We start from the raw sequence: 15,691 nt of genomic DNA, 5'->3' as shown, positions 1-15,691 counted from the left end.
TGAGGCTTTCTGCTACTGTAAAGATTTATAGCCTCAGAAACCCTGTGCAGGGTCACTATGAGTTAGAACTGACTCTGTGGCACACCACCACCACCACATTAGATACTCATTCCGTTTTATTGCTACAGTTTGCCCAGATGAGAGATAGAGTGTTAAGAAGAGAGATTAGAACGACCTGCCTGCTGTTTGCTACAGTTGAAATTAAGGCATTGTGAAATATTTTTTTCCTTGGAATTACTAACTTCAGAAATGTTCTCACTTAAATTTTGACTAGCAAATCACCAAAAACTGAATGGATTCTCTAATTTTCCACAACTCAAAATGCATTGATTTCAATCTCATTAGCAATGCCCATATTATAAATGAAATAGCTAAATATCAACTATGATTTGAACCCCTATAATATGTCCACATGTATCATTTGCTCTACATAGGTATATCATTTGTCTCTATTTTTTTTATTCTATCAGCAACTCCATTTGACAGGCAGATAATCTAAGTTGGAAACACAGTTTCAACTTCTGGTCTTTTTGACGATAAAGACTTAACTAGAGCAAGCAAACTTCAGTTCAAAAGAAATTGTAATAAAAAATTAAATTCCTTAATTGGTTTGCTCCCCAGTCAGCTTTAACACAAGAGCTTCAGTTATAATGAGTTGGTCCAAGGAAGCTGAGTGAGAAACTTGTGTTCACCAAGATTCTTTACACTTTTCCAGTTATTTCCCCCAGAAAAGTCCCACAGTCAAGTTCAAACAGCAGACTGCGCATTACAAACCAGGGGCAGATTTATTGTAAAAGATCACCATAAAAAATACCATCCCACATGTCTTAGGAAATGAGTGAAAAGTTCTAGTTTTTAATATGATCCTCTGGCTGATACTTGGTGACGCATTTTAAGAAACTGGGTCAACAACTAATAACTAAATCCTTTCTCTGCCTGAACAGTAGAAGGCACTGGAAAGGGGGCTGGCTTGTAGAGCACTGGATGCTTACTTACCTATCTAGCAAATCCTGAAAAACAGTAGGACTGACTGGCCCCCAGTGTCTCTCAAGCCCCTGCATGGGAGTCCAAGTGCTTGATACAAAGGCTGTTAATTTTCAAGTATCTCTTTGATGTGATTTGATACAGATGTTTGAAGGAAAAGAAAAGCGATTGGAATTGATCCAGGAGTTACGCACCAGCCACGCTCTACAAGAAGATGACAGGCTGCTGAAGAAAGCTGAGAAGCAAGTGACCCTGGCCTTACAGCGGCAGAGGAACCTGCATGAACACAAGGTTCTTCTTCCCTTTTCTTTCTTCTTACTGTCTTGTTTCATTTCTATACCTGGTGGATGTTTTTAATTTTATTTATTTTGTTGTCGTTGAGAATTGACACAGCAGAACATGCCCCAGTTCAGCAGTTTCGACATACATGATTCAGTGACACCGATTACATTCTTCAAGTTGTGCAACTATTGTCATCCTCCTTTTCTGAGTGGTTTCCCCCCATTAACATAAACTCACCGACACCTAAGGTTGCTGTCTAATCTTTCGATTTTCTGTTTTCAATTCAGTCCCATATAGAGACTTGTTAAAAGGGCATGATGCTCAATCAGACATTCTATACTGTTATTAAGTGCCGTGCAGTCAGTTCCAACTCATAACAGTGTTTTGTAGGGTTTTTCAAGAGCGGCTGGGGAGTTTGAACTGCCAACTTTGCAGTTAGTATTCCAGTGCTTATCCTACAGCACCACATACTAGTGAAGCTAAACTCCTCAGTTTTTATTAATGCACAAGCAACATCATAATGGTAATAAAATGAAGACATTAAGTGATAAAAAGAAATGTCCCCCACAACCCCATCACTTGATCACAGCCAGCATTCTCAAACAATGCTGCTGCCATTCCTCATTTAAATGAAATGTTTTCCTTCCTAAACTGAATGCTCCTTTTTTATTTGTAAACTAAACATTCTAAAAGAACACTTTTTGTTTTTCCAACTAAGATTTTTCCTTTCCAATATTTCTTAAATATTTGGAGACTACTGTATTTCAGGAGTCCTGGTGTGGTGTTGTGGAAGCACTGGACTGCTAACCACAAAGCCGACAGTTCAAACCCACTAGCCACTCATCGGAAACTCTACCTATGGGTGGCTCTGAGTCGGAACCATATTGACAGTACTTAACAGCAACAACAACTACATTTCAAGGAGTCTGGTGGCACAATGGGTTGAGCATTGAGGTACTACTTCAAGGTCAGCAGTTCAAACCTACAGTCCAGTCTTCAGGAGCTAGATGAGGCTATCTGCTCCTATAAAGATTTGTCATCTTAGAAACCCTAAGGGGCCATTCCACTCTGCCCAATTGGGTCGCTGTGAGTCAGAATTGACTTGATGGCACTGGGTTTAGGTTTCGGGTTTTTATTTTTGCTACTGCACGTTAGCTAGTGGGGACTAGGAGTTGACAAAATGACTGAAAAATTAATAAAATTCGTAAGAATAAAAATGAGAAATAGGATTTGTTTTTAATTATCAGCATTTAATTTATCTGGCTTTTAGAGCTGCACATGGCCATCCTGGTTAACTTACATATTAAGCACGTTCGTATCTCATGATATTCTGAGACTCTCATTGGACCTCTTGGTTCTCTGTCACCTGACAAGGTTGAGAATTACAGCTTTTACCCAACAACTATAAATGTTTTCCTTGTTCCCTTCCAGCATTTGTCTAGACTTTTACAATTTTTAAATGCTTTTAATTCTAATGTAGATACATTTTTACTCCATCTTCCACTTTTCTTCAAATCTGAAAAAAAAAAAAAATCAATTTTCACAAAGTTTAATGTTGTGTGGAAAGTAAAAGTTAATCTGACTCATCTTTAGTAACATGTCTAACCCTGTGTTATATGGAAACTAGGCCCAAATGGTAAGTAGTTTGAAAATGACCCTATTTCTACTCCTATTTGGGTGATAGCTGAACTTCAGAAGCTACCCGGGGGTGGAGAGGCAGAATGCTGGAGAAAGTGGTGGGACAAGACAAGACAAGAAACAGTGGGACAAGACAAAGAGGAACAAGAGGAAAACTTGGACATTGGAGTCTCTGAACCTGGACATACTCAGATAAGAAGCTAAATGCTCTATTAATACTAGGTCTTAGGATTCTGGCTGGAAAAAATGTTCTTCTGGGCCCTTCTCGGTTTCTACACAGGCAGCTAAGCTAGTCCAGGATTTTCAACTCATCCATCTCATTTAGGTGGATGTATACAGAGTCTTGGTGTGGCACTGCGAGTTAATGCACCAGACTGCAATGCCATTTGAACAGCAAGGTTAGTGGTTCAAGCTCACCAGCTGCTCCTCCGAAACCCTATACAGGGTCGCTATGGGTCAGAATTGACTCGACGACACTTAACAACAACAAATATATGATTAATACCATGCCAACTAAGAGCTCAGGGAGGAGTTAATGGGGAAGACTGTCACTTAACAAGGAGTCACCCTGCTTACCTTCTACCTGGATTCACCTGGGCCTCTCAGAGAACCCCCAGCAATGCAGATCCTCTCCCTTTCTCTTTCTTTTATACTTTCTGTGGAAATATTTCACAAAATGCATAAATCCCCATTATGTGATGCATTACATGATACTAACCTTCCTAAACATTTTTACTTAATTTTCAAATTAGATTGTTTTATGTAAGCATGCCCAGATTTCTTGACATGAGTATAAATCTTGAGATTTAAAAGGTTGCCTTTGCCCTCCAAATAAGAAAGCTCTTGCTCCCTGGTGATCTCCTGGCAGAGTGACCACTGTTTCTGAATGCAAGGAAGAGTGAGACTCTCTTAGTTCCCCCTTTCTTTCCATGTCTTCCTACTATATAAGTAAAGATTCACTTTGAGGTCAGAAAGTGTGTATGGGCTGCTGGATAGAGGTGAGGATGAGAGTGCTGAGGATAAATAACAACCACACTGCCTGAGACCTCATATTTCTACGAGTACCCTCATATTTCTTCCCTTCAGATACAAACCAGAAGAGCTGAGCACATAGGGGAAACTGCCCATGTTAAAGTGGCTTATGATAGAAGAAGAGCTGTTTCCCCTTATACCTGAGGACAGGGGAGGAAATGGGATGAAGCTGTAAAAGATTCAACCTTCGTAAACATTTGTCATCTCCATGTGTCACAGCTAGGCCACAGGAACTCACAAATAGGAATGTGGCTTACTGCTGTAGGAGAACTCCACTGGCCCTTATTTTATCTCAGTGATCACATAGATTGATAGGGGGTTTTTGGTTTTTTTCTGTTCTGTTTCAAAAGGGGTTGTTAATAGCTTTTAAGTCATTTAAAAGAATAAAGAGCACTAAGATTTTCTACTCTAATGTTATTCAAGATCTTAAAATTGCCCAAACTCATAGGGCCCCTGCTTCTGGAGACACAGGAACCCACCCTGAACTTCGCTACAAAAAAAAGTGAACAGAGAATTAATTGCATTTACACTTCTGGTCTCTACCACATTCACCAGGAGACAGATGTTTTGTTCATAAGAATACCAATATGCAATTATCAATTCAATATACATACAACGCCACAATGGCCCAGAGAAAATAGACAATTTCCGCTTATACAAAGAAACAAGACAGACAGTACCTCAAACAAGTGACCAAACTAGACCAAACTGGAGTCTGAAAAAAACAATGCCAGAAATGGTATCAGAACTACCTGATTAGGAATTTAAAAGAATGTTAATTAGGCAACTTCAACAGATTGAGAAACAATGGCTAAACTACATATGAAATCAAGGAAAGCAGATGCCTCTATGGAAAAATTCAGGAGGCAAACTGTGATAAAATTATTGAAAAAAAAAATGTGTACCATACTAAAACAGCAATTAGAAAACCAGATGATTAACATTAAGACTTCATCAGTAGATAATACACTGAAAGAACAAAGAAATGGAAAGTCAAATGACTGAACTTAAAGGAAAATGTCTCAATACTCATCTGCTAGAGGAACAATCAGAAAAAAGAACAAAAAAATCCAAAGAAAGCCTAAGATCTATGTGGGGCATGATCAAGAGGAATTTCAGAAAAGGAAGAGACCGAAAAAAAAAATCTTATAGAGAATGTTGTCCAAGAGTTTCTAGAAGAAAACTTTCCTAACATCATAACAGATGAGAAGAGAGCTATTCAAGAATTTGAACAAACCCCAAACAGGATTGACCCCAAAAGAAAATCACCAGCACATATAATCAAACTTTTCAAAACCAGACAAGGAAAGAATCCTGAAAGCAGTTAAGAAACAATGAAAAGCTACCTTCAAAGGAGAACTAATAAGACTAAGCTCTGATTTCTCAGCAGAAACCATGCAGGGAAAATAAAATGAAATGACATATATAAAACTCTGAAAGAAAAAAATGCCAATCAAGACCCATATATGCAGCAAACCTGTCCATCGAATATGACTGCAAAAGTATGTCATTTTCGGGCAAACAGAAATTAAAATAATTTGTTAAAACTAGACCAACCTTACAAAAATACCAAAGGGAGTTCTTTGAACAGAGAACTAACGACAGTAGACAACAACTTGAGACCAACATATATAACAGTATCACCTAGACTCAACCCAGACATGGAAGTTTGCAAAGTATAAGACTGAAAATACAGAACCAGAGATACAGTTGCAATAACAACAACAACAACCAAAAAAAAAAAAAAAAAAGTGAAAAGAGGGAATAATGTAGTTACAGAACTTCGAAATGAAAAGGAAATCAAATAGATTTCAAGTAAATAATAAATCAAATGTAACCCTAAGAACTAGACGAAGTCTTACTCCTAACCCTAGACCAACCTTTACCCCTAATACTAACCCTAGTCCTAACCATAACCATAATAATAAACAAAGCTGTAGGCCTAGCCTAGACTTCCACATAGTACAAATCCTAACCCTCATTCCGTACTCCTCCTACCCACTCACCTACCCCCCAAAGTGCTCAAACTTGTGTGAAAGAACCAGGCATTAAAAAGTTAAGAGGTATTATGGATAAATTTCTAATCGCCATTCATAGTTGAATTTGAATCCTTAAAATCGTATTATTATTATTTTAGGTGTTATTGGTTGAAAACCATTTAGCTGGACTGGAAGGAAAAGCATTGGCAGACATGTTTGACTTCCTGTCGAAAGAACTGGTAAGACTGCAGGAAGAGAGGAGAATCCATGCCTTTGCCATGCTGGCAGAAAGACAGCGGCGGATACGAGAAGCTGAAGAGAGTGGTCGGCGCCAGGTGGAACAAAGACGCCTGCGAGAGGAGGATCAGATATTCAAGGAGGCAAGTGGGGGTAGCTGGATGCCTAGAAGCTGTAACCATCACCCTGCCCACAGTAGGCATTCCATTAATATATTTAGGTTGGCTGGTTGAAACTGTATGGAATTGGTCACTGGGACTCTCCCAGAAGGAAGGCATAAGGGGATTCAAGGTTATGGACAGGAGCTATACAAGTAGAAACATCGAAAGTAACACATACTCAGTAAATAAGCAGGTACTGAGTTGATACTGAGTCTCAGGTATTTTCTCAAATACAACGAAATATGGAGCCATAGAGTAGAAAAGGGCCTTAGTCTGAGGAGTTCACAGTTAGTTAAGGAGACAGATACATACAATATTAAATGTGCTGCCCTGGATGTTTTTGGTACTTATTTTGTATCTTACCTATAAAACAGGCAAAACTAGGTATAGGTTTCACAAAACTTTAAAGAAAAGCAAGGAAGAGTTTACCATAGAAGGCCTAACAGTTGAAAGAGGCGATGGTTGTAAAGAACCAATGGGTTTTCAGGGACACTAGCAGTGACTGTTTGGGAGCTGGCCTTATGTGTATTCAATTGCACTTTACCATTTTAGACTCTACGCTTTTCTGTATGTGTATTCTATTTCACAACTTAAAAAGAGCATGAAAAAGAAGCAGCCCAGAGCTGATACTATACTTCAATGAATTCATCTGAGACCCAGAGTCCTTTGCACTTTCTGTTCTCCTGTACTTGACGCATGGCCATGTGGCTCAAGGGCTCCAGTTGTCATGTTCCCATTCTTTGTTGAAAGAAAAAGCAATAACTAGCTCTTGCCCTATAAGAATCCTTTCTGCACATTATCACTTTGGTATATAACTACTTGACCAGAACTTAGTCACATGGCCAGACGTAGCTCCCATGCATGCTAGGAAATGCAAGCTCTATTATGGGGACCTAACACTCAGGGCTTCTGTGACTTAAGAAGAATGGGAAATAAATGGCTTGTAGTCTCTGCCTCAGTTAGTTTGACCAAGTCACACTACTGGTAGGGATAGAACCAGGTTCCAAACCAGGGATATTTGTACAATAATGCCTTGCCAACCCTTGAGTAAGGTCCATAATTCTAAAATGAGCTAGGTAGGTGGGGAATGCCCAGAATGAATAGTTAGAGGGATAAGATTGACAGGATGGAAAAGAAAAGTTATTATCAGTGAAGGAACTATTGACTTAACGAATGAAATAGATGTGCCAAGAAATGTATATTTTTCCGGTCTTGTTTACAGTAGCATCCCTACTCTTACTTAGTAAGTGGGTGTGTATTTTGTTTTGTGTAGGTGGTGAAAGTTCACCATAGTACCATTGCCTCCTATCTGGAGGCCATAATACTGAATACTGAAGAGAGTACTGCAGAAGAACAAGCTAGGGAAGAAATTAAGAAGATGGCTGAGGAACTCAATGACATTGCTTTTGAAATGGAAAGCCGGTATGTACCATGATAGAATGAACAACCCCTTTTGCTGTTATTCATTTGCATTTTTCTAGAAGTTTAAGATTTCACCACCAAGGAGAAGCAAATATTTAACTCATGCTTCACCTTTATTAACATAATTTTTAGAATTCAATGTGTCGGCTCTTTTGTATAATGTTGTTGTTAAGTGCCATCAAGTTGGTTCTGACTTGTAGCAATCCTGTATACAACAGAACAAAACACTGTCCAGTACTGTACCATCCTCATGATTCTTACTATGCTTGAGCCCATTGTTGCTGCTACTGTGCCAAGCCATCTCATTTGAGGCCTCCCTCTTTTTCACTGTCTCTCCATTTTACCAAGCATGATGTCGTTTTCCATGGACTGGTCCCTCCTGATAATATGTCCAAAGTATAACAGACAAACTCTGGCCATCTTGGCTTCTAAGGAGCATTCTGGTTGTACTTCTTCCAACACAGATTTGTATGTTCTTCTGGCAGTCCATGGTACCTTTAATACTCTCCTCCAACACTATAACTCAAATGCATCAATTCTTCTACAGTCTTCCTTATTTATTTATTGCCAACTTATTTACCAAATTTATTTATTGCCAACTTTCCCATACATATGAAAGTATTGAAAATACTATGGCTTGGGTCAGGCGCAGTCCTCAAACTGTTATCTTTGCTCTTGCGTACTTTAAAGAGGTCTTGTGCAGCAGATTTGCCCAATGCAATATGTCATTTGGTTTCTTGACTGCTGCTTCTATGAGTGTTGATGGTTGATCCAAGCATAATGAAGTCTTTGACATCAATCTTTTCTCCATTTATAATGATGTTATTTATTGGTTCAGTGGTGAGAATTTTTATCTTCTTTACATTCAAGTGCAACCCATACCAAAGGCTGTGTTTTGATCATCATCAGTATTTTAAGTCTTCTTTCCTTTCAGCCAGCAAGGTTGTATCATCTGCATATCTCAAGTTGTTAATGAACCTTCCTCCAATCTTGATACCACATTCTTCTTCATATAATCCAGCTCAGATTATTTGCTAAACATACAGATTGAATAAGTATGGTGAACAAATAAAACCCTGGTGTACACTTTTCCTGAACCATTCAGTGTCTCTTTGTTCTGTTCAAATGACTGCCTCCTCGTGTATGTATAGGTTCCTTGTGAGGACAATTAAGTGTTCTGGAACACTCATTCTCTACAGTGTTGTCCTCAGCTTGTCATGATACGCACAGTCAAAAAATCTTTGCATAGTCAATAAAGTGCCGGTAAACATCTTTCTGGTATACCCTGCTTTCAGCCAAGATCCATCTAATGTCAGCAGTAATATCCTTCATTCCCTGCTCTTATCTGAACCTCTGACAGTTCCTTGTCAATTTTCTATTGCAGCCATTTAAAATTATCTTTAGAAAAATTTTACTGGCATGTTATATTAATGATATGGTCCTATGATTTTTGCACTCTGTCAGGGTCCCTCTCTTTGGAATGGGAACAAATATGACTCTCTCCTAATCAGTTGGCCAGATTTCTTGGCATAAATAAGTGAGTGTCTCCAGTGCTGCATCAGTTTGTTGAAAGAATTCAATTTGTATTCCATCAATTTCCAAAGTCATTTGCCAATGCCTTCAGTTCACCTTGAACTTCTTCCTTTGGTACCATTGGCTCTTATTAATATGCTACCTCTTGAAATGGCTGGATGGCGACCATCTTTTTTTGGGTATAGTGATTCTGTATATTCCTTCTATCTTCTATTGATGCTTTCTGTATAAGTCAGCATTTTGTCCATAGAATCCTTCAATATTGCAAGTCAAGGCTTGAATTTTTTACTCAGTTCGTTCAATTGAGAAATGCTGAGTGTGCTCTTCTCTTTTGGTTTTGTAAATTCAGACCTTTTTACATTTCAATATAATATTTGGCTTTGTCTTCTCGAGCTGACCTTTGAAATATTCTTTTCAGCTCTTTTACCTCCTCATTTCTTCCATTTGTTTTAGCATCTCTATACTGGAGAGCAAGTTTCAGAGTCTCTTCCGACATCCATTTTGGACTTTTCTTTCTTCCTTGTCTTCTTAATGACCTTTGGCTTTCTTCCTGTATGATTTACTTGATGTCATCCCACAAATCTTCTAGTCTTCCACCATTAGTGACTAATGCATAAAGTCTGTTCTTGAGTTGATCTCTAAATTCAGGTGGGATATGTTAGAAGTTATATTTTGGCTCATGTGAACTTGTTTTAATTTTCTTCCTAAGAACAATTGATGATCCTTTCCACATTCTGCCCCTGGCTTTGTTTTGGCTGATGATAATGGAGCTTTTCTACTGTCTCTTTCCACAGATGTAGTCAGTTTGATTTCTATGTATTCCATCTGGTGAGGTATAGTTGTCTTTTAAGTTGTTTCAAAAAGGTACTTGCAATGAATAAGTTATTTGTCTTGCAAAATTCTATCATCTCCAGCATCGTTTCTATCACCAAAGCCTAATTTCCAGTGAATATTTAATACTTCCTCTTTGTTTCCAACTTTGAATTCCAATCACCAATAATTATAAATACATCTTGATTGCATGTCTGATCAATATCAGAAGTTGGTAGAACTCTTCAATTTCATCTCACTGACTTTAGTGATTGGTGGGTAAACTTAATTAATAATACAATTAACTGGTGTTCCTTTTAGGAATACGAATATTATCCAGTCACAGACAGCATTAAACCTCAAGATAGATCTTGAAATGTTCTATTTGATGATGACTGCAACACCATTCGTCTTCAATTTGTCATTCCCAATATAGTAAACCATGTGATTGTCCAATGTAAAATGGCCAATATCAATCCATTTCAGCTCTAACAATGCCTAAGATATTGATCTTTATGGGTTCCATTTCATTTTTGACAACTTCCAAGTTTTCTAGGTTCATACTTTGTACATTCTATGTTCTGATTATTAATGGACGCATGCAGTTGTTTTTCCTTATTTTGAGTTGTGTCAAAAGAAGGTCCTGAAGGTTTACTCCATTCGCATCATCAAGGTCAATTCTTTGAAGAGGCATCTTTTCCCAGCAAGTCATATTTTGAGTGCCTTCCAACATGAGGGGCTCATCATCCTGCGCTATATATCTGACAATATTCTGGTGCTCTTCATCACGTTCAATATTCAATACTCCAGTGATATCTGACAGTGTTTCATTGCTATTCATAATGTTTCAGTTGCTAAACATTTCAAAGTAATCTGCCTCTCCTTCCAAGGTTGTCTTAGTTTGGAAGCTCAGCTAAAATTTATCCACCATGGAGGACCCTGCTGGCATTCAAAATACATTTGGCATAGCATCTAGTATCACAGCAACATGCAAACCACCACAATGCGAAAAACTGACAGATGAGTGGTGGTTTGTATAATAGGAACACTGAGAATGAATTCTTGGTTGTCTTCTACATCTGGATCATTTTCATATTAGAGTAGTCTAGAATATAAAAGCAATGTGACTAAGTATGTGATACATTATTTTGTCTTTAAATAGCACAACAGAACCACCTAAGGTCTTTGACTTTCATCTGTAAGATGTATCTTGAACACGCCTTTCCTGACAGGCTGCACAAATGGACAGGATTGAAGCCAAAAATTCCATGGACATAACCAAGCTCACCAGTAGTGTGATCTTTCAGATCACTGGCGCTGCAGGATCAGCACTACAAACCACAAGGTCGGCGGTTCAAACCCACCAGCTGCTCCTCAGAAACTCTATACAGGGTTGCTATGAGTTGGAACAGACTTGACGGCACTTAATAACAACAATCAAGGAAAGGGAGATAGAGGCATTTGAGCAGTGGAGTTCCTTACACATGCATGGGCGTTCAAAGAATAAATTGGCAGCTCAAGTAAGACAACAAAGGAAATAATTCATTTGTTTTGTTTTTTCAGTCTAACACAGCTTCAGTCAGAGGAGATTGTTGCTGAATTGGTTTACAGTTTTCTGATTCCAGAGGTACAAAGAGACTTTGTCAAAGAAAAAGGTAAGCCAGGGTTAACACTGTATTTCAGGATTTAAAACTATTTTAATATTCCAGAGATTTAAAATTGACCAGAAGTATAGGGGCATTTCTGAAGGGAGTTTTGTTATTTTTATTTTGGTGCTTTGTACGGTTTCTATGTTCACCAGCTGCTTCTTGGAAACCCTATGCAGGGTCGCAATGGGTCAGAACAAACTAGATGGCACTTAACAACATGCTGTCTGATGTGGTACCCTGGTGTGGCACTGCAGGATAATGTGCTGGACAGCAAAGTCAATTTGAACTGTAATCAGTGGTTCAAGCTCACCAGCCACTCCTCTGAAACCCTATACAGGGTCCCTATGAGTGAGAACCACCTCAATGGCACTCAGCAACAGCAACAGCAATGCTGTCTGATTACAAAATGTAATCACTTTAGTACAAATGGAAAGGGACAATCTAGTTCTACTAATTTTGACAGAGCATCAAAATCCAAACCTAGTTTAAAAGGAAGTTTATTGATACAAGTCCCAGAAGAAAAGTTTTCCTGGTATATTTTCTTTTATACAAAGCATATATATTGAAAAGATGCAAGCTCTTCATACAGTAGCAGCCTTAAGAAGAAAGAAACAGAGAGGAAATGGGATACGTGATGTTACATTATGGAAATTGCAATCCATGGCATGAAACAAAATGTGCATGAATGGTTGAATGAAAAACTGATCTGCTTTATAAATCTTCACTCACTTCAAATTAAAAAGTTAAAAAACAGTAAGTATTAAAAATAATAGTAGTAATCTTTGGAGGCAGGGCAAGTTTATCTTGGGCTTTTCCAAGCAGAGGTGGCTGAAGGTCTGAATTCAGGATGCTGCTCTGTGTGTGCCACAGTTGTCCTATGCTTCTGCAGGGATTGGTTCTAGGTATGGTGGTGGTGGTGTTTTTGTGCCGTGGCGTTGGTGCCAAGTCATAGCTGCCCTGTATGGGGTTTCTAAGACTAAATCCTTACTGGAGCACAAGGCTCATCTTTCTTTCGAGGAGCGACAGGTAGATTCACACTGCTGACCTTACCGTTAGCAGCCTAGAGCCCTTGTACCTAGGTATAATCTATCTTATTTTGTAATTTGTAAAATGTGATTTAAAAAAACACACACATTAAACGGTTTTGTTAGAGACGCTTAGCAAGAAGACTTTGTCCATTTAGTCTAGAAGATCATAGTTTGAAATGCAGACCCTTTCTAGTCATGTTACTATAACCTTGTTAAGCTTATTAGTAAAAGTTTTAGTCTGAGTTATAAATCTAAGCCAATTAGTTTGACAATTTAGGAAAAAAGTAGTTTCTTATATCTTGTTGTTGTTAAGTGCTGTTGAGTCGGTTCCAACTCACAGCAACCCTGCATAGGGTTTCTGAGGGGCAGCTGGTGGGTTTGAATCGCTGACCTTGTGTTTCACTGTCCAATGCTGATCCTACAGCGCCACACCAGAAGTCCTTATACTTGTTGTTAAGTGCTGTTGAGTTGGTCCTGACTCATAGTGACTTTCTATAGGGTTTCCATGGAGCAACTGGTGAGTTTGAACCAACAACCTTGTTGGTACAGAGTATTATCCTAACAGGAGTCCTTATACCTAGAACCTTAAAAACACTCATAATACTTCTTAATGAAACTTTTGTTTGTTTGTATTGTTGCTGTTGTTAAGTGCCATCGAGTCAGAACCGACTCATAGCAACCCTGTGTAGGATTTCTGAGGAGCACCTAGTGGGTTTGAACTGCAACCACACATTTAGCAGTTCAGTGCTTATTCTATAGCACCATACCAGGACTGTAATTTATGGGCCGTGCCACCTTCCAGAGTTCTGAAAATCTTGATTTAGTTTAGTAGACTTCAAGTTCAAAATATTAGTCTTTTTCATAAGTCAAATATAGTCTTTTTTTTCTGTGGGAAACTCTTGTCAAACATTTCAACTTGTCAGTAGAGCAAAAACTTACCTATATATGATAAAGCTTAACATGGCTCTAATTAATTTTTAATAGCATTTTAAAAGGTGTAATATTTTATGGAAATGACAGAATAATGTGAAGTCAAATATATTTCATTAAAATTTAGAAGGAACATGAGGCAAAATTTTTTTAAATACTATGATTAACCTTTGTAGAAAGCTTTAGATACAGTATATTATTAAATTAATAATAATTGAGTTACATTTGTAGATAAGCAGATGGATTTCAAAAAAATAGTTATGATTAAGTTGGCAATTAAAATAACTAACATTTTGAACACATTTAGAAAATTCTTTTGCTGGAATCTGTATTGCTAATAAATCAACTGAGCATTATTAGCTTCTTAATGCAAAGCATGTGGCTTAGCAAAATCCAATGTACCTTTTTCCAGAAAGTCAGATTATTTCAAGAATAAATTAAACCTGTAAATTAATAATACGAAGAAAATCATGTCATTTTAATGACAAGAAACCCAATTGTTTGTTAAATACTGTTAACATTAAAGCTTTTTAGAAGATCTAAAATCCAACTAATAAACTTCAGCTAGGATATAACTTTAAATATATCAGATCTTCTTACTGAATTTTAAAATATTGTTTCAATTGCATGTCCTACCATATAATCTTTTAAATGGGAAAAAAAATGAACATATTAATTTAGTAGACCTCAAATCATATATCTTTCCTCTTTAAAGCAAAAGCTTGTGAATTTTAAATTGTAATAACTATTTGTTAACTTAATTCAACATTATTAAACTTAAAGATCTTGAGATTATTCATACATTATAAAGTCTAATCACTGCTGAAATAAATGTTTGTTTAAATGTCTCAAGGCTTCTTTTAAACTTCCAGTTTACTATTATTACTTTTCAATCTAAACTAGGCTTCAGATTCTTTTAAGAAGGAACTCTGGTAGCATAGTAGTTACGAGTCAGGCTGCCAACCTCAAGGTCAGCAGTTCAAAACTACCAGCGGTTCCACTGGAGAAAGATGAGGCATTCTGCTCCTATAAAGATTTACAGCCTCGGAAACCCTGTGCAGGGTCACTATGAGTCAGAACCGACTCCACAGTACTTAACAACAACAACAACACCTAATCAGCTTGCTGGAGATCCTGGTGTGGCACTGTGGGTTAATGTGGTAGACTGTAAAGTCGGTTTGAACTGCAAGGTTGGTGGTTCAAACTCACCAGTTGCTCCATGGAAACCCTCTAGAGGGTCGCTATGGGTTGGAACTGACTCGCTGGCACTTAACAACAACAACAGTCAGCTTGCTAGACCCCTGGTGTGGCGCTGTGAGTTAGTGTGCTGGACTGCAAAGTCCATTTAAACCGTAAGGTTACCGGTTCAAGCTCACCAGCTGCTCCTCGGAAACCTTATACAGGGTTGCTGTGGGTCAAAATCAATTCAATGGTACTTAACAACAGCTTGTTGCCAATGTGGACCCTATGGAAGAAAAAAAGATTGTCCTTGTTATTAAGTGTCCTGGAGTCAATTACAACGCATAGGTTTTACGAGGAGCACCTGGTGGGTTTCAACTGCCGACCTTGTGGGTTTCAGTCTAGTGCTTATGGTTTGCAGTCCAGTGCTTCTCCTAAACATTTTCATGGAAGTTGACAGCCTCTTTTTCCTCTCTCTCTAGAGCAGGGTGGTTTTGCAGTTAACAGCCTAATATTTAACACATCGAGTCACAGGACTCCCTCTAATTCTTACCTTTTTAAAAAGTTATCCCTGGGTCATATAAACTCAGATTGAGTGTCCTCCCACAACATCTAGCTCACTACTAAAGATAAAATCCTTGGTTTGCTGATTCCTTGCATATTGGCCCAGGTTATTTGGAAAACAATGGGCAACCAAATTCTCTCAGGGGAAGCCATTTCTTTATTGTTGTTATTAAGTGCCATCTAGTGGGTTCCATGGAATATGGTGCTGTGGGTTAATGTGCTGGACTGCAAGGTCAGTTTGAACTGCAAAGTTGGCAGTTCAA

General features: G+C 38.1%; 1 protein-coding gene across 1 annotated transcript in view; it reads left to right on the top strand.

Annotated features, from left to right (window-relative positions):
• Positions 1–15,691, top strand: part of MAATS1 (MYCBP-associated, testis expressed 1) — an 86,205-nt gene that overhangs the window by 67,796 nt on the left and 2,718 nt on the right. Inside the window, 4 exon segments of the mRNA XM_006864200.1 lie at positions 1,067–1,275; positions 6,074–6,295; positions 7,587–7,735; positions 11,642–11,733. Of these exon segments, the coding sequence (XP_006864262.1) occupies positions 1,067–1,275; positions 6,074–6,295; positions 7,587–7,735; positions 11,642–11,733 (672 nt within the window).

The sequence above is a fragment of the Chrysochloris asiatica genome, unplaced genomic scaffold (genome assembly GCF_000296735.1).
Source record: "Chrysochloris asiatica unplaced genomic scaffold, ChrAsi1.0 scaffold00061, whole genome shotgun sequence".
Lineage (NCBI taxonomy): Eukaryota > Metazoa > Chordata > Mammalia > Afrosoricida > Chrysochloridae > Chrysochloris > Chrysochloris asiatica.
Note: the sequence above shows the minus strand (reverse complement) of the source record. Positions and strands in the feature narration are given on the sequence as shown.